Here is a 27,240-nt window from a genome sequence, read left to right on the forward strand (position 1 = left end):
AGATGCTCCTTAATCCTCAAACAAGTCCCATATTATTGCGTCGTTTGTTTAATCATGCTATATTATGCTCTAGGTATGGCTCTCAAACATTGGGAAGTGCTGCTCAATCTTCGAACAAAAAGGTCACTATTATTGTGTCCTTTCTTCTACTCCCTCCCTAACACATATATAGGCGAATAGGAGCCATTCTCTTAGATTAAGAAAATTGCATTGATTTTCTCATTTTCTTTATCTTTTCTTATTTTATCCTTTGTCTTATTCTCAAAACAATTTTCCATACACAATAAATAAGGATATTTAGGAGAAATTTCATCTTGAATTAGGACTCCGTCTATTTAGTGTTACATGTAAAAACCAAAATTCGGCGTGTACAATAGGTAGTGAGAGGGGTACTATATTTTAACTCGGTTACATAGGGAGCTGCCACTCGGTTACATAGGGAGCTACCCAGTTAAACTGCGTGGAGAAATGTGAAATTAGCGTGAGCAACAAACACTAATCACTTCAATAATGAAACAATAACAATCACGTTTGGACTCTAGCGTGGGTAGATTTCCTTTCGATGTTCAAGAGATACGCCAGGTTTCTTTAATGTTCCAGGTGATTAGAATCATTTCCTACGAGGTACAATTGCCCCATCTCTAGGTATGTTCAATTTTATCTTCATGGCCACAACTTCATACCGGGTCTTATGGAGATGCCCAAACTCTTCCCAGATCTAAATAATGTTGTTAAAAGCCCAAAAAGAATCCCAACAGGAAGACTCCGGAGACAGGTAATGGTTAACCGTATTAAAAAAGTGAAAAACGGATAGTCATCAACAGTTAATCTTCCTTGGTTTCTGGGAATCCCTATAGGAAGACTCCGAAGACAGGCAATGGTTAATTGTATTAAAAAAATGAAAAACGGATAGTCATCAACCGTTTCAGTCTTAAAACCCTTGCAACTTAGTGGGGCTAGGAAAAATTTTAGCTTAAAAATCGATTAACTTATATAAATCGGATAATCATCATTCGTTATGGGGAAATTTAGTAGGACCAACAGAGCAATAAGTGGGGTTTTAGAATTTGGTGGACCCAACTCATTAGGAAACGGATTATCATCGTCCGTTTTTCTCTTAAAGCTGAGAATAACCATAAGAGCTAGGCTCTCTTCCCAAGCTTACCTGGAAAGGCAATTGGGAAGATATTGGACATCTCCATAAGACCCGGTCTCACGCTTTGGGAAGACTCAACGTTTCTTGGTTGAATTTATGCAGATTGCAGATCATATATTCTTTCACTGGGAGCCCCTAAATTGATTATCGAAAGTGATTCTCAATTATTTGTTGTAAATGTGTGTAGGCAGTATAGTGTATGTAACTGGTTATGTGTATGTCTTTTAAGGATATTATGGAACTGTCCTCACGTTATGATCAGGTTGTGTTTCAGCATCACTACAGGGAACGATGTTTATTGTTGATGTTTTGGTTAAAAAGGCAGCATATGATGCTTTGACAGATGTTTGGTTTGATGTTCCTCCTAATTTTTTGTGTACTGTTTTGTATAATGATGTAACGGGGAGAGCCTTCCCCAGGCTTGTAAGGCTCACTTAGCTTGTTCTTGAGTGAACTTTTCCTAAAACCTCGAGAGTTTGGAGAAACAATCCTCTTGCATGTAGACAAAATAAATAGACCTAGTACAACATGCAATAATCTGAGAAATGTGGAAGGGAAAATTATCATGACAGGGCCTGACATAATTTCTAAAGTTAAAGGCCCATTATTTTATATTCTTCAAATAGTTATGTATTTCACTTATTCTTCAAAACTATATAAAGGATGTAATTATAGAAATCAAGACATTGAAGCTAAAATGAAGAGTTATTATTAGGTATCCTAGAAATGAAAATGATAGCACGATCTAAGGCGTCATGTTTAGAAAGAATTCTAAAACTACCTAGAATACTACTCCAAACAGTACTAAAAATAAGAAAAAACCTAACCAGAAACTAAAGATGCGTCGATGAAACCAAAAAATTCCGAAAAAACGGAAACACAAGTAAAGAGGAGGAAAAAATTGATCAAGAAGAAAAGACGGTAGAAATTTGTGAGACTTGCCATAGAGATCAAACGTATCATTATATTTCTTCTCATGTTAATAAGTAATTAACTTTGGGCGATTTAACTAATAGCATAATAATTATGGATCAAGACCTTTATTACAAACATCATCATCTCTGCTTGACTTGTTCATATGATTTCTCTTCTTGTTTTCGTTAAATGGTTCGCTTCTTCACCTCTAAATTATCTCTGACCGTTGCAGTAACTTAGATAATATGGATAATATATGTTGCGTACCAAGAACTATTCCTAGCACATCGCATCACCAACAATCGCCTTAGCAACTATCTACTGGTGAACAAGATGTCAGTATATGCCTGTACCTACCACTCAAGATCGATAACAGTAGACTACAACGTAGCACATACGAACGACCATTTCATTAAAATCATCCATTACGTTAATAATAACGAAGCTGTATAGTACCCTAATTTTCATTAAGCATACTAATTTATAAACCGCCAAATTAACTTGGAAAAACATAAAACTGAACATGTTTACAAATTACCCAATGATTTACATCGATCTAACTTCAGGAATCAAAGATCACTTTCATCGGAACTTCTTTGAATCAATGTTGGCATGATTGAGTGTAAGTAAAAATGAGCACAAATCGAGAATGTAACACCATCATCTACCTCTTTGAAAATTGAACGTTTAAAATTAACGGTGGAAATTCAAATAAACAGATGACGGGGTTTGGTATCTTGGATCATGCACATTTCTGGTAGGAATATAAAACCATATAAAATGAGCGTATCATCAAAAAATTAGATTTAAATTCATTGTTATTTGAGTTTTCGACGACATAAATATGTATAATAGTGTTCATATACGGACCCTACCTTATAATTTGAATCGCATATTTTTTGTATTAGAGTTATAGTTCTCTCAATTTTTTTAAATGATTTTATTTTTGTATCTGATGATGAGTGTATAAGAGTATGTTGGTGGTGGCCTTATGGTGATGGGTTTTTGTGAGTGCTGGTGGTTTCTTCAAATGGACCGGATTCCGATTGTTTTGATTTCATCTATTTTTCAGTTATTATCGTGATTGAGGGTTGATGGTCTCTTGGTTCGGTGGAGGTTTTTAGTGTTTGTTGGAAGTTTTAGTCTATTTTTTTAACCTAGTGATGTTTATACTATCCAGTGTTGCCTTGGTAGTTGGTAGAGTGAATGCTTCTTGCTTGCTCCTCCTTGGATAGATGACGACAGCAAGGTATTGGGGTTTTGCGATGGTGTTACTGTAAAGTAGAAATGCAATTTTCTAGGGTTTATGTTGTGTCGTATGGGGATCGGTTTATTAGGTTCAGATCAAGCTTCATCTTCTTATAGGGCTAGTGCTTTGGCTTGCTTTGTAAGCTTTTACTTGTCCTACCTAATAAGCTTTGTTGGTTTGGACCTTGTTATGTTTTTTTAATGTTTTTTTAGTCGTTTGGTAATTTTAGTTTCCTTTAACATATATACACATATGTACATTGTAATAATTTTTCTAATTTGTGTTGAGTTTGTTTCTTGTATACTAAGTGCCATGCAAGTTGGCAGGTTCATCGAGTCATTGGTTCTTTCTAAATGTCCTTGTCGTGTTGGCCAGGCACCTGTCGAGTTTACTCAGATATATGAGATACTATACATATTACATATATCTTAAGAACCTCGTTGTTTATTATGGATGTGATTGATTGTAATGTTGTAGACCTATTGGAGTTGTATATTTAATGCATTTGCTTCTTATCAAAAACAAAAAGGACAAAGGTAAGTTGGGGTAGATCGAAGCTATGGCACATTTCTTTCTAGTCATTATGGAAATTGTACAACGGAATGGATCATAAGAAATGTTGACTTTGGACTTTTATACATGAAAACTTTTAGTTAGTTTTCCATCAATCACACGCTCGCGTTGTTTTAGGGTGGCACATTTTTCCATGGTTGTTCCCAATTCCCTGCGACCACAATGGCGACTCCTCTTAGTTCTAAATGAGGCATCTTGCTATGCACCATGTTAAAAACTTATATTTGGCATACCAGATGTCATGGAAAATCAGTAGCGTCACTACGGGAAAACAACTGATCGATAGTCTATTTGTTGATAGATATTAACTACATCGTCGGCATTGTAATTCCTATCGCTCGATGGAAACTATTTTGTTCAACGACTATTTTGTAAGTCTATTTCCTCCTACTTCAAAACCTGAAAACGCGGGGTACCAAAATACACCACCAACTTTTTCGTATGCAACCTGTATGGACAAACTTAAATATAATTCCGTAAGTTCAACTTAATGAATCTCAATCAAGGAATAATATTCAAAGTTATATCTCTTTCTCCCACAATCAAAAAATTGACAGAACTAAACCTGTGAACCTGATTTATGCGTGAGAGTCCTTGGACGATCTGAAAAATCGATATCCAAGAATTAATCAAGTTGTATTCAACAAACAAAGATGGATGTATCTACTTTGATTGAATAACGCACAACCTGTGATATTTCAATTATAAAGATAAACAATATAATGCGGAAAAAGAAATAACACAGACACCATAAATTTTGTTAACTAAGAAACCGCAAATGCAGTAAAACCACATGTGCTGCTCAATCTTCAAACAAAAAGATCACTATTAATGTGTCATTTCTTCTATATTTAACTCGGTTACATAGATAGACGCCACTCGGTAACGAGAAATGGGTTACTGACCTATGAGCACGTTACACGTTTGTAAGCTACCCGGTGAAACTTTTTGGAGAAATGTGAAATTAGTTGAGCCACAAATAATCACTCAATAATGGATATATAAAAATCAAAAATGTTTTCGATATCATTTATTAAAGATACGCCATGTTTCTTAAGTTACAGGTGATAACCATCGTTTCCTTGGAGGTATAATTATCCAATGTCTATGTATGTTAAATTTATTGGACGGCCGAAGGGAGTCCTTTCATGTGTTCATTATGGGTTTATAAATGCAATTGTATGCAACAGTTGGATGGTCGGAGAATTAGTCCTTATATGTGTTCAGTATGGGGGTTACCAATGTAGTCAATATCGGTTGTACAGACCGATATTATAGGTTTTTATCGGATATCGGAAAATACCTATACGATATCGAAAATATCGGCGATACAAAGACGGAATGATATTATCGGTTGTACATGCCACTACAAACGGATATATCGGTTTTACTTATACACTGATAATATCGATTTCGTGAATAATTTTTCATCAACATGCATCTAATCTTTACAGACAAGTACAATGTCAATTGGAGAAGGTCAAAAGCCCTAATATATTTATAATATAAAATCAATGATTATATGGTAGGAATATAAGATGGAAACCATATTTCGATTGCAAGGCAGAGAAATATAAAAGATAGATATGAAGAATAATAAAAAAGATTCACCGGCATAATGTGACAACAATCACGACGTTGGCTAATATACCACCTTGTATTTTGGAAATTTGAGATATGTGTATGATTCTTACTATTTTTTATTATGGCTTTATAATTATTTAAAATTTTATATTGAACGATATATCACCGACAAAAAACCGATATTATCTTTTGTATAGGTGTATCGGACCTGGCTAATACGAGACAGATACACGAGATAAACTACCTTGGGGGTTACTGACCAATAGTTACCCCAGGTCTATCTATGTTAAATTATATTTATGGGCACAACAAAAATTGTGAAAAAATGAACAATAATACAAATTGTTTTCATTTTCGACCGAACGTTATGAGGAACCTTGAATTGTAGATTCATTGTCACTTTATATGTATTTTGGAAACGGAAATTACAAATGTACTCATGGAAAGTAAGATTAATAAACTCCTCAAAGAAAAAAAATTCTAAAAAGAAGACAAACACCATACAATAATCTTCTTCATAAGTGTTACAAGACTGGATTGACAATTGAGATTAATAATTACAAGTGTTATCGAATGTAAGTTATTATATTCGGCACTTTGGATTCCCCATAGACCAGATAATTCAATTACAACCACTTGTAGATGCCAAAACTAGATAGGCAGAACAAGGTTAAATGGGTTTAATGGCCATGTTTGGATTATTAAAAAGAAAACCAAACAATTCAACATTATTGCACAAGACAGGGATGTCAGGATCAGCAAAAAAATTATCTATTTCTTAAGGTTTTTTTATAAATGAGTTAGATGGTCATGTTTGGGTTATAAACGACAACACCAAGCAATTTAACTTCACTGCACAAGGCAGAGAGGTTAGGATCAACAAATAATCCATCCATTTCTCAGGATTTTTCATAACTAAGTTAAAAGGCCATGTTCGAGTTGTTTAAGACAATACCAAACGTTTAACAACACTGCACACGACAGTGAAGTTGGGATCGGCAAATGATCCATCCATTCCTCCAGATTTTCCATTAACTGGTGAATAAAGTAACAAACTAAAACTATATTTAAGTAGCAGGAAGTAACAAACTAAGTCTGAAGTGATCATAAACGGTCTGAATTGGTCTAAAACGACACAAATATGTTTTAGTTTTGGTGTTTCTGTTGTTGTTGAAATTGTTGTTGGTATTATTTTTGCTTTCACTGCCGCCACTTTTGAAGAACTTGGTGTTGCCAATAGATTTTAAAATGTAATATAAGTGCATTTTGTCACAAAAGGATATATAACTCAATTAGCACATGGGTTCGAATATGGTTGTCTTCATTTTCATTCTAAATAAGTATTTCCCTTAAGAACTTGGGAATCATATTTATTGGGAAGAATCTTCATGGTTCTTAGGGGATGCAACAACGTCATGCTCCAAAGCATAACTCGAAAATAACTTTTCAACTGTTAATGTAAATGTATGCCAAAACTGGAAGAAAAATTCAACAATAGCAACAACTTTCTGAAAACTCAACACTTATACGTCAATTTTACAAGTAAAAACCATATATACTCTTTCATTATGAGGTTACAAGAGGGGTATGATAACATTTTAGGGTTCACTAGAGGTTTCGTGGTGCATGGGTGAAAACCTTTTTTAAAACCTTAAGGGTTAGAGAAATAACCCTCTTGCAGGTAGACAAGAGAAAACATGGAACCTAATTCATATGCAATAATTTAGGAAATGTGGAAAGGGAAAAAAAATCATGACAGGACCTGACATAACTCCTGAAGTTCAGGCCCATTATTTTATAACCTTCGAAACTGATGTATTTCACTTGATTCCTAATGATAACATTATCTTTAATTGAGAAACTGTGATATCTCAATTATATAAAACTACGTGAAGGATCTAATTTCTTTCTTGTTTTGATGATTATCGCCAAGGCTTATTTGAACATAAATTTACCAGTGCAGTGCTTTCACCTTCTGCGCTTATATACGAGGGACAGAGGGAGTAACAATTTTATCATTTTATGTTGAGTCTTTTTTGTGTGTAGTGTTGTAGCAAATATATCCCCACAACACTCTTCGAGATCTGCACTTGATGATGAGATTTCCGTTGGATGTTTCTACAATTTTCTCAAGGTGCGTTCTTGATGGAAGTTGTGATTTCTGATAAAGAAATATGAACCACTGGATGATTCAATAATATTCCACGTGATGCGTTCATGATGAATCAACTCTCTCATAGCTTCCGTATGAATCAACTCTCTTATTTCTTCTGATGCTTGAATGAGTAAGAGTTGTCGCTGATTTTGACGGGGAGAGAAAGATTGGAAATGTGTACCATTCCAGTTGAAATTCTACCTCCATCTATAGGTTGTAGAGGAATTGTATCAAGTCCAATATTCATCCGGATACATTTTGACTATGTATCCAGACCAAATGCTCTCTAGGTTCATCCTGGTCCAAACCAATTCCCTATTTTCCTAGGGATCTCCAACCTCTGGGTACGAATATTTACATGTTCTTACTGGTATTCACCTTTTTTGGGAGGATTTTTAACTTCCAAGCTTGAATATGTTCTTAGTTTTCTTATTAACTTCTTCCTCTCTTTTTTTTAAGGGATATGTAACTTCTAGATATCTGTTCTTATCTCCTATAGAAGATAGCAGATTAGGACCATTAGGTCACTAACTCTTCATGGACTTAGACTTAACCCGTCACCTAAATGCTTTATTTAAGTTTAATGGGCTGAAAAGCTATCAGGCCCACTTCATGTATATGGTCCAAATATGTACTCGTTGCCAATGCCATGACAGTTGGTTGGTTCATCAAGCCATGGGTCCTCTCTAAATGTCCTCGTGGTGATGGCCAGGCACCTGTCGGGTGTACTTTGTTATTTGATATGCATCTCAAGAACCTTGTTCTTTCTTTCTTTATTATGGATGTGTCTGGTTGTAATGTTGTCGCTCTACTGGAGCTGTATATTTAATGCATTCGCTTCTTATATGAACAAAAAGGAAGAGGTGAGTGGGAGAGAGTCGACCGAACCCCCTTTCCTCCGTGGTGGTCGGGCACTCCCCACATGGCACATACGCCTTCGTCTTTACGGGCCTTGGTCATTATGGAAATTGTATACCGAGATGGGCATAAGAAGCTGTTAATTAGTTTTGGCCATTGATTACATGCTACTAGTGTTGTTTACGCATTGTGACTCCTCTTAGTTCAACTTGCCATTCAACTTACATAGTGAAGCCCTTGGCCATTAGGTCAACTTGGTGTGTGATGGTGAAGGAGACGAAGAAGATCGGGATAGGGGTGGGATAAGGAATTTTTAGTTTTGATAAATTTCACCAAGAGTGTCACCTCATTCACCCATACAACTACAAACGTTAATCACTTAAATAAAGCTAACAAGATAATCATATTTATGAAGGCTTTATATTTCCAAAAGATACAGTGTTTCAGTGTTACAGGTGAAGATACTGAAAAAAGCATCATTTCTTATGAGATATGGCTATTGATGATCTATCGCAAGAACCGTACATTGCAACCACCAGGTTGGAGCCAAGAGGATAAAAGCCCATCTAGCAGATTGTCACCCCAAACTTCAATAAACTGAAAACAAAGTTTCACTAGGTTTCTATTTGCTCTGTTAAATCTGTAACTCCCCACATCTCTAATACAGACGATAGCTCAATTCAGTCATCTTCACTTTCAGGTTGGACCGACTGTTCAAAGTCTGCATCCATGATAACCCCATCCATAATATGTACAACCATGTCTCTTTTCCGAAGATCAAGACGTTTCGACCTAACTCTATTAACAACCAAACTTCCATCTGAGTCTTTCGAAATATATAATGTGAATCCAGATATAGAATCAAAACTTACCTCCTTTCCAACCGGAACATTAACAGAAAGTAGACTCCTTGGAATGGCTGAGAAAGCTAAAACACGAGAGAGTATAGCAAAGGTATTATCACTATCTTTTGACCCAACCACACTATCATTCACTTGCAGTTTCAATTCATTAGCGAAAGCTTTCACAGAAGGAACAAATACGGTAAAAGCGAGATCTGCAGGCAACATTCCAATCATCATTTCCCCAAGTTCACCCAAACTTTCATCTTCTTTCACCACCTTTCTATTTCTCAAACCTCTATGAGACGCAAACGTTCCTTTACGTTGTGATACATCAGGAAGCTTAAGCAATGAAACAAAAATGACGAGAAAACACGACACAAAGACAACCACCCATACAAACACAATCAAATTGCTTAACACCCAGTTGTTCCTTAACTTCTTTGACAATTCCATTCAATCATATAGTACATTAACAGTTCTAACAATCTAGTAATTTGTAACATTCACAATAATATCACTCTTTATCATGCAAAACAAGCAAAACCTCTGCGCCACAACCAATAACAAAATCCAGGAATTCTTTCACTTCGTCAGTATCTCTAAACGCATGAGGTGTATTAAGATCACTGTCTAAATTATACCAAACCCCTTGTATTCTTCTAAGTGCGATCCAATGTCTAGATTTCCAAAGTCCTCTAAATTTAATAATAGGAATATTTAGAATAATACCCATCAACACATCTTCAGATTTATTAAGATCAATGGAAGAAGCACCATTCCGTCGATCGTGCCAAACTACAGATTTACCCTTTTGTTCTAGAGATGAAATCAGAACATTGATATCATAATTCCCTGTGATTGAATTGTGATGTTGCTTGAAAATTAAAGGAACCCATCTCTGATTTTCTCTATTTGGATCAACAAGAACAAGTTGTTCAGCTACAGTGTTTAGGTTTGCACGAGTGAATGTATCCTTTTCCTAATTTTATATCAAAATAACATCAAAAATTGGAATTGGAAAATTTGAAATATGGTGAATAGAAAAATTAAATCCTAGATTTTATTGATAGACTTACTTGGAAGAGATTGTTGAGAGCATGCAATAGACAGAACTGCAATTTCTGTTTCTCATGATAGATTTGTGATGAATTCTCCATTTGTATTGAAAATCTCGATAAGCAAGTGATTAACTTTAAAACCCTTTTCAAAGCTCGAGCTCGGTAATCAAGCAAGATGACTTTTTGAGAGACTAGGGTTTCTGCGATTAGAAGAAAAGTGGAGACTAGCGAGAGGGTGTGAAGAGAAAAAGAAAAGAATGGACTGGAGTAAGCAGTCCATCTGGTAATAACTTTTATCTGTTGAGGCCCACAAGATCCATTCCCTCTTCCTGACCGACTCATGGCACTAACATCGATCAAAACAAAACAAAAAAGACTCATGGCACTAACGTGTAAGGACAAGCACTTTGGTAAGAAAAGCAGATATAATAGGTAAAAAACAGTTATAATAAGTAAAAAAAAGGGTTTTAGTCAAAAAAAAAAAAAAAATTGTGAAAGGTTGTAGGGTAAAACTTAAAGAACCGGGAATTGATACTTAGTTTTCATGAAAAAAGTCATGGATACTCCGTATCCGTTTCTACTAAAAACGGAAATTGAGTTTCCGTCTCATTTCCCTACTACCTGGATTAAATATGATCCACTTTACTAAGTAAGGAAGGGATATCCCTACTCAAGTAAGGATATGGGACCATAGTGGTTGGCAAAACGGATTTTTCCTTACAAATGAGGGATAGGGAAGGGAAATGGGGCGCCATAGTGCTTGGCCTAAGCAGCTTCTATTAGTGAATATAGTTGAATTTGAAACTATTAGTGACACCAAAGCAGCAATAAAAGAAGAAAAAGAACTGCATTGTGAATTCTGAAGATTGGCTCCTAAATTTTGTAGATGAGTCATACATGAATTCTTTATGGTGGTGGTTCTTTTAAAAAGAAAGCTAACCTGTCAGGGACGGCTTAATTAGACGCTAGTGTGGATCTTTTGTCATATTTTGTGTATGAGCAACTAGGATTTGGTGACTTGAACCTCACTAGCGTTACATTCCAATTGGTAGATAGGTCAATTAAAATTTCTAGAGGAGTTGTAGAAGATGTTCTTGTACAAGTTGATGTTTATTCGGTGGATTTCATGATTTTAGATACACTATGTGTGGTAGATCCTAGTATCCAGATTGATATTCTTTGGCAGATCTTAGTAGACAAATACACAACCCGTGACAGGTTGATAGCTTTGTTTATTTTAGGATGATCTTTCCTAGCAACCGCCAATGTGATCATAAATTATAGCAATGTTACGCTGGAACTTATTTTTGGTAGTTGGAAATGGAAACGACTGTTTTTATCGCTGCACGTTATTCCCCATTCTTATCCAATCCGAGCGTCTGCATATTGAATAAATGCAATTCCGGATGTTGAATTGAATGCGGATGCTAAACTTGAAATCCTTTGTGTATTCAACTAGATGTTGATGATGCTAAATCTGGTCTAACATGGGCCATGTTGACCCCTGATAGAAGCTTGTGATAATAGTTTGCTAGAGCTCTGGACTTAGGAGTGTTAATAAATTTATTGACATGAACCGCAAACGAGGCCTTATCTAAAGATATGAGTTGATGTGGACTATGAACCCGAAAGGATTTGTGGTTTGTGGTTATGAGATAATCTGATGGAAAGAAATAGAGTCACGTAATTCTTGTTTCTGAAGGGGCTGCAAGATAAGTTAAGGTAAATTTCGAAATAAAATTCAAAATATTTTATGCATATAGTTTTCTATAATGATAAATTATCCTCGTCAATTACGTATTATCATATAAGTTAGTTAAATTAAATTTGTAGCTTAGAATGGTGAGATTAACTTATAGTTAGTTCTTTGGAAGAGTTATACATTTCTAAAGATTAGAAGATGAAGAAGTTCTTTTCTAACTTAGATTTTGATTTTGGTTATAGAAACGAGTGATAGTGAGAAGTTTGAAGTAGGTGAATATTCATCTCTGAACCAAAATAAATAAATACACACCTCTTGAAAAGGATCCGGTTATGACTGATCATTTAGGTCATCAAAGTATTTTAACCCCAACTCAAAGTCTAACTAAATATACATAAATATAAAGAAAATGGAGATTCAAACTAACAAAATGAAGAATTAAATACTGAAAATAGTCAGGGAACTCACAGTCGATTGTGAAGCTACACATACTGATTTTAAAGCAGTTTCGTAGTTGACTAGGTCTAAATATTTTCGACCTAGCCAGTTATATTTTTATAAATTAAGACCCATATTTTAAATGTTGAGTGGGATATAGGTTGCTAATCTTATAACCTAGCCGATTGTTGTATTCGGCTAGGTATATAGTCTAACAACCTAGATGATTTCGGTACCCAACTTTTTTTTTCTTCGACTATCATTGTGGTATTATTTTTTATAGACCATGAGATAACCTTCACCAATTGATAACGAAACTTATACACGTTCACACGTTCCCTTCACTAGTTCAACAACTTGGTTTGTTACCAATAGATGTGTCTCCAAGTTTGAAAGTATATCATGTTGATTTCTAACTTTATATTTTATGTTCTTGTAGACCAGTGTTTTTAAAGGCGATATAAAGCATTAAGCTCAAGAACAAGAAAAAGATGTGCGTAACAGTTTGTAATAATCGAGTAAGAGACAACATTTCAAACAATATAGTTAGAAGTACCAAAATCTTGTAAAAAGGGGTGTAGAGTATAAAGGAAACACCATAAGGAAGAATATCAATACTATTAAGAAGATGAACTGACCTGTCAATATCCAATATGAGCTTAACAAAAAAAAAAAGATGGTTCATTAGTATCGTTGACGAAGGTCATCATAATCACTGAACGTCAGAGATGTTTCTCAGACATCCTTTTGTTGCAAGGCTAACTCTCGAAAAATTTGAGCAAGTAGATTTGCAGAAACTTAATTTGTTAAAACTATTAATATCCCTGGAGATTTGTTAAAAAATAACCACTCTATACAACATCAGGAAAAATTGAGGAGAAAAATGGAAAGGTGGGGAAATTATGCAACCGTTAATGTATTTGGGAAAGAATCATAAGTAGACGATTTCCATGGTGATGATGAGAGTTGAGAAGTGAAATATATATAGTGGCTTATCCGGAGTTTGTATAATTGGATCAACAATTCTATCAAGTTATTTTAATGGTTCACATACACAAAACCGACAAGTATAGATGAAACACTCACTCTCCTGTAATAGTTAATCTGGTGGCAAAGAGGTTAAGAAGAATAAAGGGTAGTATATGAAATAGTTGATGCAGGTGCAAGAAGTAATCATAAAGTATGCAGTAGTTGACGAAAAAAAAATTGTTCTTGTAGATACACTTTGTTGTAGGAGATACCTTAGAATACCTGAAGTATGATGGTACAAGAATAGGATACCAATTTCACATAATTACACGTAACCAATTAAGTGATTATGATTTGAAATTAGCGCAAATCTAATTAGTTTTCAAACTTTGACCACCAGGAAGCAACATCCAAAGTTCGAGTAACAGTACAATCAGTTGTAAAATCAAAGAAAATGATGAGCAGGCATGATGATGATTTGATGATGTTATGCAATATGGAGAAAAATAGTTTATCAAATCCTCCTGTGACAGTTCACAATTAGGACCTACCATTTTTATGCGTAAATGGATTAGATAATACTGACGGATTTCTCAAAGTTATCTCATTCATATGAAGCGGAAATGTGGAAGCTTCTGACATTTGTTTTTGTAAACCTAGGAGAAAAGAAATAAAAAAACTCTAAAAGCACTGAAAATGAGAGATGAGATTAAGAAGCTTCTCATTTTAGTCGGTAGTTAATATTCAAAATGTTTTTGATACTTAGGAAGTCATCATCGTCGTCGTATGATGATCTATTTTCGAGTTTCCGTTTCTTTAATCTGTTGTTAATTTTCAAAATTTTGTTGATAGGTAGGAAGTCATCGTCATCGTTGTAGTCATCGTCTGATGATCTATCTTCGAGTTTTCGTTTCTTACTTGCTGATTGCTTCTGTTTGCTTTTCGATTTTGAGACAGAATTTTGTTTATGTTTTTACTTATTGATTACTTCTGTGTGCTTTCTATTTTGAGACAGGCTTATGTTTCTGCTACTGTTCCAAAACTTTCTTCATCTCATTTATTGGTAACAAGCCACGCTTAAGCATCCTGCCTCATCAAAAAATATCACTCACATGTATTCAACTGAAGTATTACGTTTTTTATTTATATTTTTAGTTTAATTTAGATTAAAGTAGATAGATGTCAACAAATAGTATGCAGAGCACCTTCCTGGATCAACCTGAACTCCGTACAATTTGGTTATGTAGATAAATCATCATTTAGAACGGAAGTAAACAAACAAGATGATGATGAACCAGATCCAAAATCCTCAATGACTTATTTTCAAGCGGTTGTACCATCTATTCAAATAAAGTTAGATCAGTTCATGATCTTGCCACCTTACCCCAATCCACAACCTTACCCCACTCCACTCCACAACCACAAACACTGTCTTACCCCCCTCCACAACCCAAAACCCCAATTTCCAACTACATGAGCTGCAGTATCACCCTCAACCATAAATTCTACTTTATCCACCACCATAAAAACCGATTAACCCACCAAAATTGCCGCTCTATCATCAACAACAACATCCAAATTTATTCAAAATATCCACTAACTATCCACCGCCGCAATAACCTACAGATAACCAAAATCAACCCCAAACGCCATCACTGTTTCAAGTAGACCAACCCAATTTTTCTGATTTTCTTGGTCGTTCAATTCGGATGAATTTTCCAGATTATGGTGGTAACGACCCTAGAGGTTGGGTATTTATGGCTAATCAACACAAAATTCTAAATGGAATTCTATACAAAAATATGGTGCATTTAACTTTTGGTCACTTGATAGGGCATGTTATTCTATGGTATCAATGGTTAACCAAACCATTAGCTTTCCAACTTGTCAAGAATTTTGTAATTCTTACTGTTATAGATTCAATTGTAAGGAAGATGATGATCTGAAAGGTGCATTAGTGAAGTTTTATCAAACTGGAACTGTACGCAAATATAAAGCCATATTTGATCGACTTGTAAATCGTTGTTGCGCCTTACCGTAAAAATTTCTAATTCGTTGTTTTATTTCTGGTATAGAGGAAGATATCAAAGCAGGTATAAAATTTTTTTTCTCCTAAATCATTAAATCAAGCATATGTTATGGCAGAAAGATAAGAAGAAGCTTTTGGTACGTTGGTATCTGCAATTTCCAGAAAATGTAATTCTCATTCACCACTCATCCAATCCGAAAAATCATTACCTAACCAACCAACCCTTTCATTACATGCTCCACCTAGTAAGGGGACTCCTAATCATTCTACATTACCTAATTCACTATCCACGGGAGCCTGCCGTTTGAGTATTGCTGAGCAACTATATATGTTTTAACTGTGATGAACAATTCAAACCGACTCATCGATGTAAACAACCTCAACTGTTACTATTGGAAATGGAAAATGACAATGAAAATCTCACACCAGCAAATGAACTAAATGCAGAAGATGAGTCTATGGTGAAAATTTCTTTGATTTGTAACGCAAACTCAAGGGTCTAGAACTATGAAACTTTTGGGACACATCTCTAAATACCAAGTAACAGTAGTGGTAGACTTTAGCTTTGCTGATTGTTTTCATCATCCTAGAATAGCAACGAAATGTGGTTTATATATACTACTAACTGTCACCGTATAAGCATCACAATTGCGTATGAGAGCAAAGTGCATTCTCCTGGTCATTGTACCAAGGTGAAATTAGTCCTCTACGGACATACTTTTACTTTAGATCTTTATATTCTCCCTATTTGTGGTTTGTACGTGATTGTAATCCGATTTTTATTAGTCAGTTTTGGAAGGCTTACTTTTCTCGATAGTGCATTAGATTATGTTGTTGTATTGGGTATCTTCAATATTTACGGGTGAAAATACGGGGGTCTAACAACCACACCCAACAATTCGTTTGTCAATCTTAGAGGACTTACTCCAATACACTTTCTAGAGAATCAACTAGACAGTCAGACTCAATCTAGAGTGAAGTATATCAAAGAGTTTAATATCCATGTTTCACAATAGAATCAATATCACACTGATTCAAGGTACTGTTGCGCTCCTTAAGTCTCTGATCCCAACAGGATACTACGCACTTGATTCCCTTAGTTGATCTCACCCACAACCAAGAGTTGCTATGACCCAAAGTCTAAGATTTGATAAACAAATTTGTCTCACACAAAAAAGTTTATAGGATTGAATAAATTTGTCTCCCACAGAAATACCCAAGAGTTTTTGTTCCGTCTTTTGGTAAATCAAGGTGAACAGGAACCAATTGATAAACCAGACTTATATTCCCGAAGAACATCCTAATATTATCAATCACCTCACAATAATCTTAATCGACTAGCGAAACAAGATATTGTGGAATCACAAACGATGAGACGAAGATGTTTGTGATTACTTTTATCTTGCCTATTGGAGAAATTAATCTCGAGTCAATTATTTCAATCGTACTCAATACGATATAATCGGGCAAGATCAGAACACGCAACTACAAGATAATAGTTGGGTCTGGCTTCACAATCCCAATGAAGTCTTTGAAGTCGTTAACCTATAGGGTCTCGATTAGAAACCTAAGGTTAAAGGAGAATCAACTCTAGTTATGCAACTAGTAACACACAGGAGGTGTGGGGATTAATTTTCCCAGTTGCTAGAGTTCTCATTTATATAGTTTTCAAATCAGGGTTTGCAATCTAAGTTACCTTGGTAACAAAGCATTCAATATTCACCGTTAGATGAAAAACCTAATTCAACCAAGCTAATACATTTCAACCGTTAGATCGAACTTAGCTTGTTACACACAATGAAATGTACCCTCATTTAGGTTTATGTAACCGTACATAAACGTGTACACCATGTTGGTTCACAAATATTTAACCGAGGTTAGCCATATGATTACTCTCATATCAACCTTATTCATCTTAACCATAACTAGTTCAAATGACTCACACGAAACTAGTTAAAGAGTCGTTCAATTGCTATATTCTCATAGAAGTATACAAGAACATAATTGAAGCAAAATCGGTTTGATTCACTCGAATCAATACATGAACATTATAGCCACGGTTTGCAAACATTGCATTCCTTATTTTATAAATGTTTAGGTTCATGTACACAACCGATTTTAGATAATAACCACTTAAGTATGCGTACGGGTATGCGTACTTAAGTAACCGGATTTGATTTTTTTTTTTGGTTTTCAAACTCAGCAAAAATTCACGGACGTGAACTTTCCACCAGTATGCGTACGGGTACGCATACTTTGGTAACTGGTTTGAGTTGGTTTTGATTTCCAAACTCAACAGAAATTCACGGACGTGAACTTCCGCCAGTATGAGTACGGGTACGCATACTTATCCAGTCTCCATCAACCAATTAGTACACACACAAATATGTATACATTTGGTTCCCGGTTTTTGGACTTATACACAAATGTGCGAACACACTATATGCTTATATCCAGAGATGGTTACATGATTCTAAGCTCTATATTTCAATCATTGAAACATTCTTAGAGTATGACAATAGCCGTTTTCACACACTATTAGCATCGAAGCAATTTTCAAGATATTGAAATAATCATTATCGAAATATTCCAAGTCTTACACCAAATGATTGTATCACATAAACCATGTAAAATGTTACTCGGCAATTTTCTCATGATATAAGATGAACTTGGTCGAAGCGAAAGCTTGCCAACACATATTTCGAGAAATATGTAAGCGAGATAAACTCAACTCAAAATCTCAAATGTGTATATGGAAAACTATAGCATAATACGACTTATGTCTCAATATAAGAGATATAGTAGAAATAGACTTTCCAAGTGATAGATGAGTTTAAGTCTCCACATACCTTTTGTCGATGAAGTTCCAAAAGCTCCCCTTAGTAGTTCTTCGTCTTCAAATGATGAACGTCGTGAAAACTAAGCTCAACTACGCAATCTATGTTCTAGTCCGAGACATCTATAAGTAGGCTAGAAATCAAGACTTATAGTTTTGATCACTAACATTGACAAACATGCTTGAGATAGCAACGCATGCGAGTTCGACCGAGCAGTGCTCTAACAACGGGTAACTATCAAAATCACTGGTTACGTTGGGCTGAGTTTTGGTTCAACACATCATATCCCAATTCTCTTCCTATGCTTCTATTCCAAGTTGTTTATGGTCACCATTCGCCTCAGATTGATTTTCATATCCCGGGTATTACTAATGTTCTTGTTGTTGATTTTGCACTTGTTTATGGGTGAAAACTGTTTCTACTGGTTTTGGTAAATTTAGGTGTGTGTGGATGAGAAACGAATATCAACCCTAAATAAATACACTGCACGGGAGTGCTTTTGATTCGAGAGATCAATCTATACAATTCTAGTCTAAACCAAGAAATGGCTGTTCCAGATTTGCTTCAGTCACAAAGTGAAGGAGATGGGGTTGATCTTAGGGAGGGAAGCGAAGAAGGTGTTGAGATTATGAAGGTGTTGGTTGTTTATGACTTGTATCAGAATGATGAACTGGCTTGCGCAATGAAAGCTATCAGTTCTGGGTGTTTTCTGGATAATGATGACAACATTTGGTTTTTTCTGTGTGTTTGAAAATAGGTGAATAACCTATTTATACAAGTCATTTGAGCGTAATCCCCATTTCGTAGGAAGTTGAGTGATGGAGTAGTGGGGTCGTGTAGGTGATTGTCACACGATCACGCCTTTGCCCACTTCCCTCATCATCGTTAACCGTCCATGCTTCCTGAGACGTTCTCGTAATGGGCGCGTTGCACGCTGCACGCTGTAAACCGCCAGACCAACAGTAAGTATCCCCAGTTTGTGACATGTTTGATGTCTCGAATGAGTGGGTCGATTCATGGGACCCGCCGTAGAAAATAACATATGGTGCTATTAGGTTAAATAACTAAGTTATTTAAGGATTTTATATTCATGAAATATCGTGTATGCTCGATGCATGTAACACATCGGTTAAAGCAAGCATCTCAAAATAATCGATATGCATGAGGCATCGCTATTTTAAAGCTTGAATGAATAAGTCGCGGATTAAGCGTCTTAAAATGGCATCACGTCCGACCATCTTCGAGCGATCGTTTGGAGGCCGCATGGTGGGCCACCATATGGTCGATTACTCCCTATGACAGAGTGGCGGGCAGTGATCATTGAGGCGCTTCATTGATCTCCTAACTCTTAATCCAAGCCGTCTGACCAAGCTGGAAAAGTTGGACGGATGAGATGATTTACGGCGCATACTTGCGGCCGTTGATGGATTTTAGGGTTTTTTAGAGGTCCGCAACATCCCTCTTTTGCTTGATCAAATCCTAGCATGGGAGCTAATTTTGGAGGGACCGACTAGGCGTGTGTGGAGACGGCCCGCCGGCGAGCATGTCTACACCTCTCGGTTTCACAAATATTCGATCTAGGCCACTCAATTTGACCAGCAAAGATGAGTGGTCGTGATCGATTTGCGACAGAAATACATTGCCGCAAAGGATTTAAAAGGCCATGCGGCATGCTACCTTTGGGGGTGCATTTCGAGGTGCCAGTCCCTAGTCTGCCTAGGTCGGCCGGTCACACGTAAAGGTGGGTCCACAGTGATCACATTGACATCCTTGGGACCCCTTGAGTTTATATCTACACCGTCTGTTTAGGCCGGCGAAGATGGATGGTCATGATCGTACTACGACGGATGTGCATTGCCGCAAACCCTAATCAGGGTTTTGGAACAGTCACGCACACGTGAATTTGGCCAAACGGTTTGGCAAGCCGTGACCCTCCTTTGGAGAGATCGATCACGTGGGGCCCATGTTGGGATGACGGTGAACATATGTGCACCTTCCTGTTAGTCCTAAATGCGATCTAAGCCATCCAAATAGGTTGACTAAGTTGGATGTTTGTGATCGATTTAAGACATTAGTGGAATTCCGCGACCCTTAGAAGCATCACGCTTGCCATGGTTAGAGCAATCGTTTCATTGTTCCATGGTCTTGTCGTGAGGAAACCGATCGGGTGAGGGAGAATTGGGCCTGCCAACGTGTGCGTTAACGCTTCCCTGATCATTCACGGGATGATCTAATCCGAACAACCAGGCTGGCGAAGTTCGACGGTTGTGATGGTTTTAAGACTTCCCTGAACAGTCTTGCTCGTTCGTGCTTCTTCCAAAGCAGTGCGGCCACCTTATTTTAGGCCTGGCATTTTGGCGCGCTGGGAAGTGTGGCGTGGTGTTCGACCTGCTGGGGCGTAAGTGGGCCTGCGGGTGGTCATCACGGTGATCGTCTACTCCTGCTAGGGTTTAGATAGGCTGGTTAAATCATGCGGCCAACTTGCGTGGCCGTGATCATTTCTGAGACTGATATGGACAGTCTATGTTTCCCTTAAGGAAATTAAATATGCTCGATCGGGCTAACCAAAAGAGCTGATACGAGATTCTCTTTGTTAGAGAATGGTGTAGCATGTACGGGTATTTCGTGCACATCTCGATATTGACACTTGGAGATTAATGTTACTCTGCTGAGAGTAAACACTCAGTCGTCATGCCATGCCAATAATGAGAGTTCTGCTGAGAACAACACATGAAACACTAGGAAAATCATGCATTAGTTAATAATGCTAAAAATTCACAGAATATTTGGGATTGTTGTTACATGCACCATTCTGGGTGAATTTTGTGTATTTATTGAATTGCTTCGAATAAATAAAGCTGAGAGGTTTTCTGCACTCATCGCTTATCAAACGGTTTTACCCTTTGCAGGATGTCAGTGCATTAAATTTGGTTTTATATTTTTCGCCCTGAACTAAAATCCACCATCAACATTAATTCCCCTGCATAGCACGTAATAGTTGCACTATTGCGGGGTAAGCATTAGATGGTGACAGCTTGAATATTAGAACGATTAAGCTAAAGTAAATAAATATTTACCGTATAGATGAACATCACCCTACGCCTCAAACGTCCTGGAGATGGTCAAATCATTCCTTTTCAGATATCCAGCGGCTTTTCCGACCCTGATTAGGGTTTGGAAGAAAGCACGACTTGGTCGGTGTTGAATCCTTATTCATCGGATAAACCTCGCCACAGTCGATTTGGTCTTCCTTTAGGGTTTCCTCGACGTATATGTACATGTAGGGATTTTGAACCACCCTTTTGCATTTCGTGATAGGATTTTCTTGCAGAAACTCCATCTTTTAATCATATCGAACAGCAGTGGATCGTCTTCTTCGTACCAACCAGGCTCTTCTGTTAAACGTACACGGCTTGCATCCGAGGTATTATTCCGAGCCATCTCTTGATTTCAAAGACGCTGCTCTTTCCTTTATTTTGCTTCCGTTACTTTTATTTCGTATGCCCTGGAGATCCTATTTTTGTACACCTGAGTACGATCCTCTGCTTTACCTCTTCTGGAATCTAAAGTGTCTAACTCGGCGATTCTGGAGTTTGATGCTTCGGCTTCGTTCCAGTGGACCCCACTTGCTGCTGTAATCATGGCTGACGGGATCTTGATTTTTGCTGGGAGGATCGCGTCTTCACCGTAAACAAGTGAATATGGAGAAACTCCAATAGAGCTTTTAGGTGCTGTCTGATATGCCCATAGTGCCATCGGAAGCTGTTCGTTCCATTCTCTGGGATTGTCATGCATTGTTCGACTGAGGATCCGAATTAGTGTTTTGTTGGTGCTCTCAGCTTGTCTGTTTCCATGAGGGTAATAAATGGTGGAGAAGACCTGTTTAATTCCATATCCCTCAAGCAAATATCGTGCTTGTTTGTTGGCGAAGGGAGTGCCGTTATCGGTGATAATATGCTTAGGTACGCCAAACCGACAAATGATGTGCTCTTTATTGAAAGCCGCAATCGTTGCTCCTGTAGTCCCTCGTAGAGGAATGACTTCAACCCATTTGGTAAAATATTTTGTCGCAGTTATGATATACTCGTGTTGCTTTGATGACGGCGAATTGATTATCCCAATAATGTCGATTCCCCAGCTATAAAATGGCCATGGACTGCTTATCGAGTGTAAAGGAGTGGAAGGTGCATGAACAAGGTTTCCATGAATTTGACATTCGTTGCAGCTTTGCACAAACGCAACTGCATCATCCTCCATGGTCGGCCAATAGTATTTCTCGAGTATCTGGAGAAACAGTTTCCTCTTCCCTTGATGTTCCCCTTGATGCATTTCTTTCAATATAATTGGAATCTCTACCTCAGCCAGGCACCGTAACAGATCGCCTCCAAAGCTTTTGTGATACAGGACCCCTTCGTGAAATATGAATCGCTTCGCCCTTTGTTTCATCTTGACAGCATCCTTTTGATTGCAGGAGTTACTCCATCACGGAGATAGATAATGTACGGTTCTCTCCAGTCCCCAGCATGACTTATGATGAAAACCTCCAATTGATGTGGAGGCACTTGACAATTAGAGCAAGACTTTTGGAGTAACCGAGATTGAGTTTCCATTTCTGGCCAGTAATATCCCAGGCGTTGAAGACGACGATAGAGCGCTACCACCAATATTTGTCCGCAAATTTCATTGTGAACGCGGTTAAGCCGCAGTTGTGCTTCTTCATCTCCGAGACATCTTGATAGGGAACCATCCGGGTTTCGATGATATAACATACCATGAAGCATTAAGAAGTTCTGCAGGGTTTTGAGACTGAACTTTCCTTGAGAAAGTGATCTGCTAAGCTCTTGAATGATTGGAGTTCGCCAGTCGCAGGCTCCGGTGTCTTTGCATTGCAAAATCCATGTTGATTCCACCGTCCTCCTCTTCACCGTAAGGGTTTCTTCTAAACCTTCGAACTGCAATTTGGATGCCAGCGTGGCTAAACAATCGGCGTGTCTGTTGTTGTTGCGACCAACATGGATTATGGTTGCATCAGCAAAGTAGTTTAGTAATCTTTGCACCTCTGATCGGTACGGGTCCAGTGTTGCCTCCTTCAACGCATATACTCCATTCATTTGATTAAACAGTAACTTAGAGTCACCCCTTATCTCCAGGCGTGTGTCCCCTATTTGTTTAGCTAATGAGAGTCCTATGAGAAAGGATTCATACTCTGCTGAATTGTTGGTGCACTGAAAGTCCAGCTTGAAAGAATGCGAGAAGACTTCACCGGTTGGAGACACTAGGACCACGCCTTCCACTCCTGTGTTATTTCTAGGGGTGGCGGAGCTATCAAAATATAACATCCACGCTTTTTCTTTGACAACGGAGATCTCTGGAAATTCTCCAGGAAGGTCTTCGCGTAGCACAGCGGTGCCTACCCCGGGGAATGCTGCTAGTAAATCTACAACTACTTTTCCTTTAATATCTCTTGGTGACGCACACGTTATGTCTAACTCTGACATCAGGAGAAGCCATTTGGCCGACCTTCCCATCAAGTCCGGTTTTGAAAGCAAAAACTTCGCAGGATCAGACTTAGATATAAGTACCACCTTGTTGGACAACAGGTAATGTCTGAACTTTTGAATAAAATGAATTAGGGATAAGCATGCCTTTTCTTCCTTGGGATATCTGAGTTCAACATCTCTTAATATTCGACTGAAATAGTATATATAAAGCGTCGAATGTAGTTCACCTTGCCCAATAAGCTTTGGAGCTTCTTCACAGTTCGCGGAGGCGGCATCGTGAGGATAGCTTGAGTCTTGGATGGATCCACTTTGATCCCCTCAGCAGTTACCTGGAATCCCAGAAATTTGATTGAAGAAATGCCGAAAGCGCATTTCAAAGGATTCATCTTCAATTTGTATTCACGGCAACTTTCGAACACTTTCCGTAAGACTCCTATGTGATCCGCCCGAGCTTTTGATTTGTCTACTATATCATCCACGTAATCTTCAACTTGCTTATGCATCATGTCGTGGAAGATTGCCGTCATAGCGCGTTGATACGTTTCACCGGCATTCTTCAAACCAAATGGCATTACAGTATAATAAAAAATTTCGAGAGGGGTTCGAAAAGCTGTCTTACTTGCGTCGTGCTCATACATCCTTATCTGGTTGTAGCCGGTATATCCATCCATGAAGGAGAAAATACCGTGTCCGCTGGTGGCATATACCAACATGTCAATGTTAGGTAGAGGAAAATCGTCTTTGGGGCAGCATTTGTTCAAGTATCTGAAATCCACGCAGCACCTGATCTGTCCGTTTTTCTTTTTTACCGGAACCACGTTATCCAAACAGGTTGGATGATGAATGGGTTTAATGAAGCCAGCATCTAGTAACTTCTGAATCTCCGGCTTGATTTTCTCTTCTACCTCGTGCCTTAATTTCCTCGGAGATTGTTTGACCAGCTTGGATCCAGGTATGACGTGTAGATGATGGGTAACCAATTTTTCATCTAAACCGGGCATTTCTTCATACATCCAAGCGAATATGTCCTGGTATTCTTTGAGAAGTTCCACGAGCTTCGTGCGTTCATCCGTACACAAGGTTGAGCTGATGGAGATATGTCTAGGAGATTCCTCATTACCGATGTTAACGATTTCGAGCTCATCGGTCGTGGAGTTGGTGCCATCTTGCAGTTGTCGTGGAGCATCTAGCACTTCTCCTTGTGGCTCGTCGTTTTGTAGCATTTCGTTGGGCGGAGAGACTGGCTAACAGTCTCCCCTGCTAATTGCTAACAGTGGCGTCGGTACACGGTTTTCCCTTTCTGGTCACGTCTTGCCACAAAAGTTCGTCCCCTCTTAGTGTGAGAGTGGGTCGCGGCTTCAAGTGATGAAGAAGAATCGGGAGGCCTTGTCGGCAAAGATGCATCATGGGGCTTAACCTTCAATGATGCAAGTAGGTCCTCCTCCTGGATTGATGCCCACGTGGGGAGTGGGATGCAATGAACTTTGTATGATTCCTCCCACGGAGCTTCTCTTGGTTCAAACAATTCGACTCCACATATTGGTGCGTAAGGAGATAATGATGCAGGAATACGAACGACTTCTTTATTCAGCATAGTCTTCAGGCATTGATGATACATCGAAGAGACGATCCTATTATCATGAAGCCATGGTCTCCCCAGTATCATATGGTAGTCAGGATCCTTTTTTATGACTTCGAATTTCACATTTGATTGGACGGGCCCTATAGATAAATTCAGATTGACATACCTGTATGTGTTGGTTTGGTTTTCTTCAAAGTCTGTCATCATGGTAGGTTGTCGCACGATCTTGTTTGGGCGAACCTTGGCCGTCCTGAGTGTCTTGAGAGTAATCACATTCGAAGACGCTCCTGTGTCGACGAGGGCTCTTTTGATCTCTGATACTTGATGCGTGCAGTAACGTGTAGGGACCGGTTGTGACCTTCTTCCGCCATCATGTCTTCTTCTGTAAATGTGATATTATTCACAGACATCTCCGGTGTTTTCGAGGCTTCTTGACGCAAAAGAGTTAAATGCACGTCCATGGATATCTGGTTGATTGCAGCAAATGTCTCCGCTCGCCGATTCTTCGAGAGGTGTAAAAGTTCGCATAAGATTTCTACTAGATAAGCCGCTTCCTGATCCACCGGCTTCTGGTTCATAGTGAAACTATTGACTTGAGGAGGATCGTTGTGAGGATCAGTCCCCATGGTAGAAATCTCCGTGACAGGTGAACCGCTCATATCTGATGTCATCTTGATGAGGAGATCGAGTATGATGTTTATTGTTTCTTTGATCAGGTCCATGTTCTTCGTGTGAATCTGCTGCACCCGTGCTAACTCGATCAATGTTGGGATTCTTCCGGTTACACCATCAGATACACCGTTGGGAAAAGGGGTATCTTCGTTGGAGGAACTTAGACCGAGATTTGAAATTGTTGGGGGAGTCCTAAGACCAACCATTTTGAAATCAACCAAATGGGATTGGGTATTGAAGAAATTGACTTCACAACCGAGAGACTAATCTCCCACTATGGTCGCCAGTTGTTTATGGGTGAAAACTGTTTCTACTGGTTTTAGTAAATTTAGGTGTGTGTGGATGAGAAACGAATCTAAAACCTAAAAAAATGCACTGCACGTGAGTGCTTTTGATTCGAGAGATCAATCTATACAATTCTGGCCTAAACCAAGAAATGGATGTTCTAGACTTGCTTCGGTCACAAAGTGAAGGAGATGGGGTTGATCTTAGGGAGGGAAGCGAAGAAGGTGTTGAGATTATGAAGGTGTTGGCTGTTTATGACTTGTATCAGAATGGTGAACTGGCTTGCGCAATGAAAGCTATCAGTTCTGGGTGTTTTCTGGATACTGATGACAACACTTGGTTTTTTTCTGTGTGTTTGAAAATAGGTGAAGAACCTGTTTATAAAAGTCATTTGAGCGCAATCCCCATCTCGTAGGAAGTGGAGAAAGTTTAGTGATGGAGTAGTGGGGTCGTGTAGGTGATTGTCACACGATCACGCCTTTTCCCACCTCCCTCATCATCGTTAACCGTCCATGCTTCCTGACACGTTCTCGTAATGTGCGCGTTGCACGCCGCACGCTGTAAACCGCCAGACCAATACCCCAGTAAGTATCCCCAATTTGTGACATGTTTGATGTCTCGAATGAGTGGGTCGAGTCGCGGGACCCACCACAGAAAATAGCATATGGTGCTATTAGGTTAAATAACTAAGTTATTTAAGGATTTGATATTCATGAAATATCGTGTATGCTAGATGCATGTAATGCATCGGTTAAAGCAAGCAACTCAAAACAATCGATATGCATGAGGCATCGTTTTTTTAAAGCTTGACTGAACAAGTCGCGGATTAAGC

The 27,240-nt window shown here is 38.1% G+C and overlaps 3 protein-coding genes across 3 annotated transcripts; all 3 read right to left on the reverse strand.

The window, feature by feature from the left end:
- Positions 1-8,874: 8,874 nt before the first annotated feature.
- LOC113322283 lies at positions 8,875-9,812 on the reverse strand. The gene has a single exon (XM_026570347.1). The coding sequence runs from the start codon at positions 9,786-9,788 to the stop codon at positions 9,171-9,173; it is 618 nt and encodes a 205-aa protein (XP_026426132.1). The 5' UTR covers positions 9,789-9,812; the 3' UTR covers positions 8,875-9,170.
- Positions 9,813-9,817: 5 nt separating this feature from the next.
- On the reverse strand, positions 9,818-10,642 carry LOC113322284 (josephin-like protein). The gene is made up of 2 exons (XM_026570348.1): positions 10,412-10,642; positions 9,818-10,314 (listed from the first exon to the last, which is right to left on the reverse strand). The coding sequence occupies exons 1-2, from the start codon at positions 10,490-10,492 to the stop codon at positions 9,850-9,852; spliced, it is 546 nt and encodes a 181-aa protein (XP_026426133.1). The 5' UTR covers positions 10,493-10,642; the 3' UTR covers positions 9,818-9,849.
- An 11,197-nt stretch (positions 10,643-21,839) lies between these two features.
- On the reverse strand, positions 21,840-22,625 carry LOC113324941 (uncharacterized protein K02A2.6-like). Its single transcript, XM_026573213.1, has one exon. The coding sequence runs from the start codon at positions 22,623-22,625 to the stop codon at positions 21,840-21,842; it is 786 nt and encodes a 261-aa protein (XP_026428998.1).
- Positions 22,626-27,240: the final 4,615 nt, after the last annotated feature.

This window comes from Papaver somniferum, chromosome 11 (genome assembly GCF_003573695.1).
Source record: "Papaver somniferum cultivar HN1 chromosome 11, ASM357369v1, whole genome shotgun sequence".
NCBI lineage: Eukaryota > Viridiplantae > Streptophyta > Magnoliopsida > Ranunculales > Papaveraceae > Papaver > Papaver somniferum.

Excerpts from the sequence above, each read along its gene's own strand:
- LOC113322283 (XM_026570347.1), bottom strand. The coding sequence starts at position 9,788 with ATGGAATTGTCAAAGAAGTTAAGGAACAACTGGGTGTTAAGCAATTTG.
- LOC113322284 (XM_026570348.1), bottom strand. The coding sequence starts at position 10,492 with ATGGAGAATTCATCACAAATCTATCATGAGAAACAGAAATTGCAGTTC. Across the intron at positions 10,315-10,411 it reads CTCTCAACAATCTCTTCCAA|GAAAAGGATACATTCACTCG; the intron begins GTAAGTCTATCA and ends ATATAAAATTAG.
- LOC113324941 (XM_026573213.1), bottom strand. The coding sequence starts at position 22,625 with ATGGAGGATGATGCAGTTGCGTTTGTGCAAAGCTGCAACGAATGTCAA.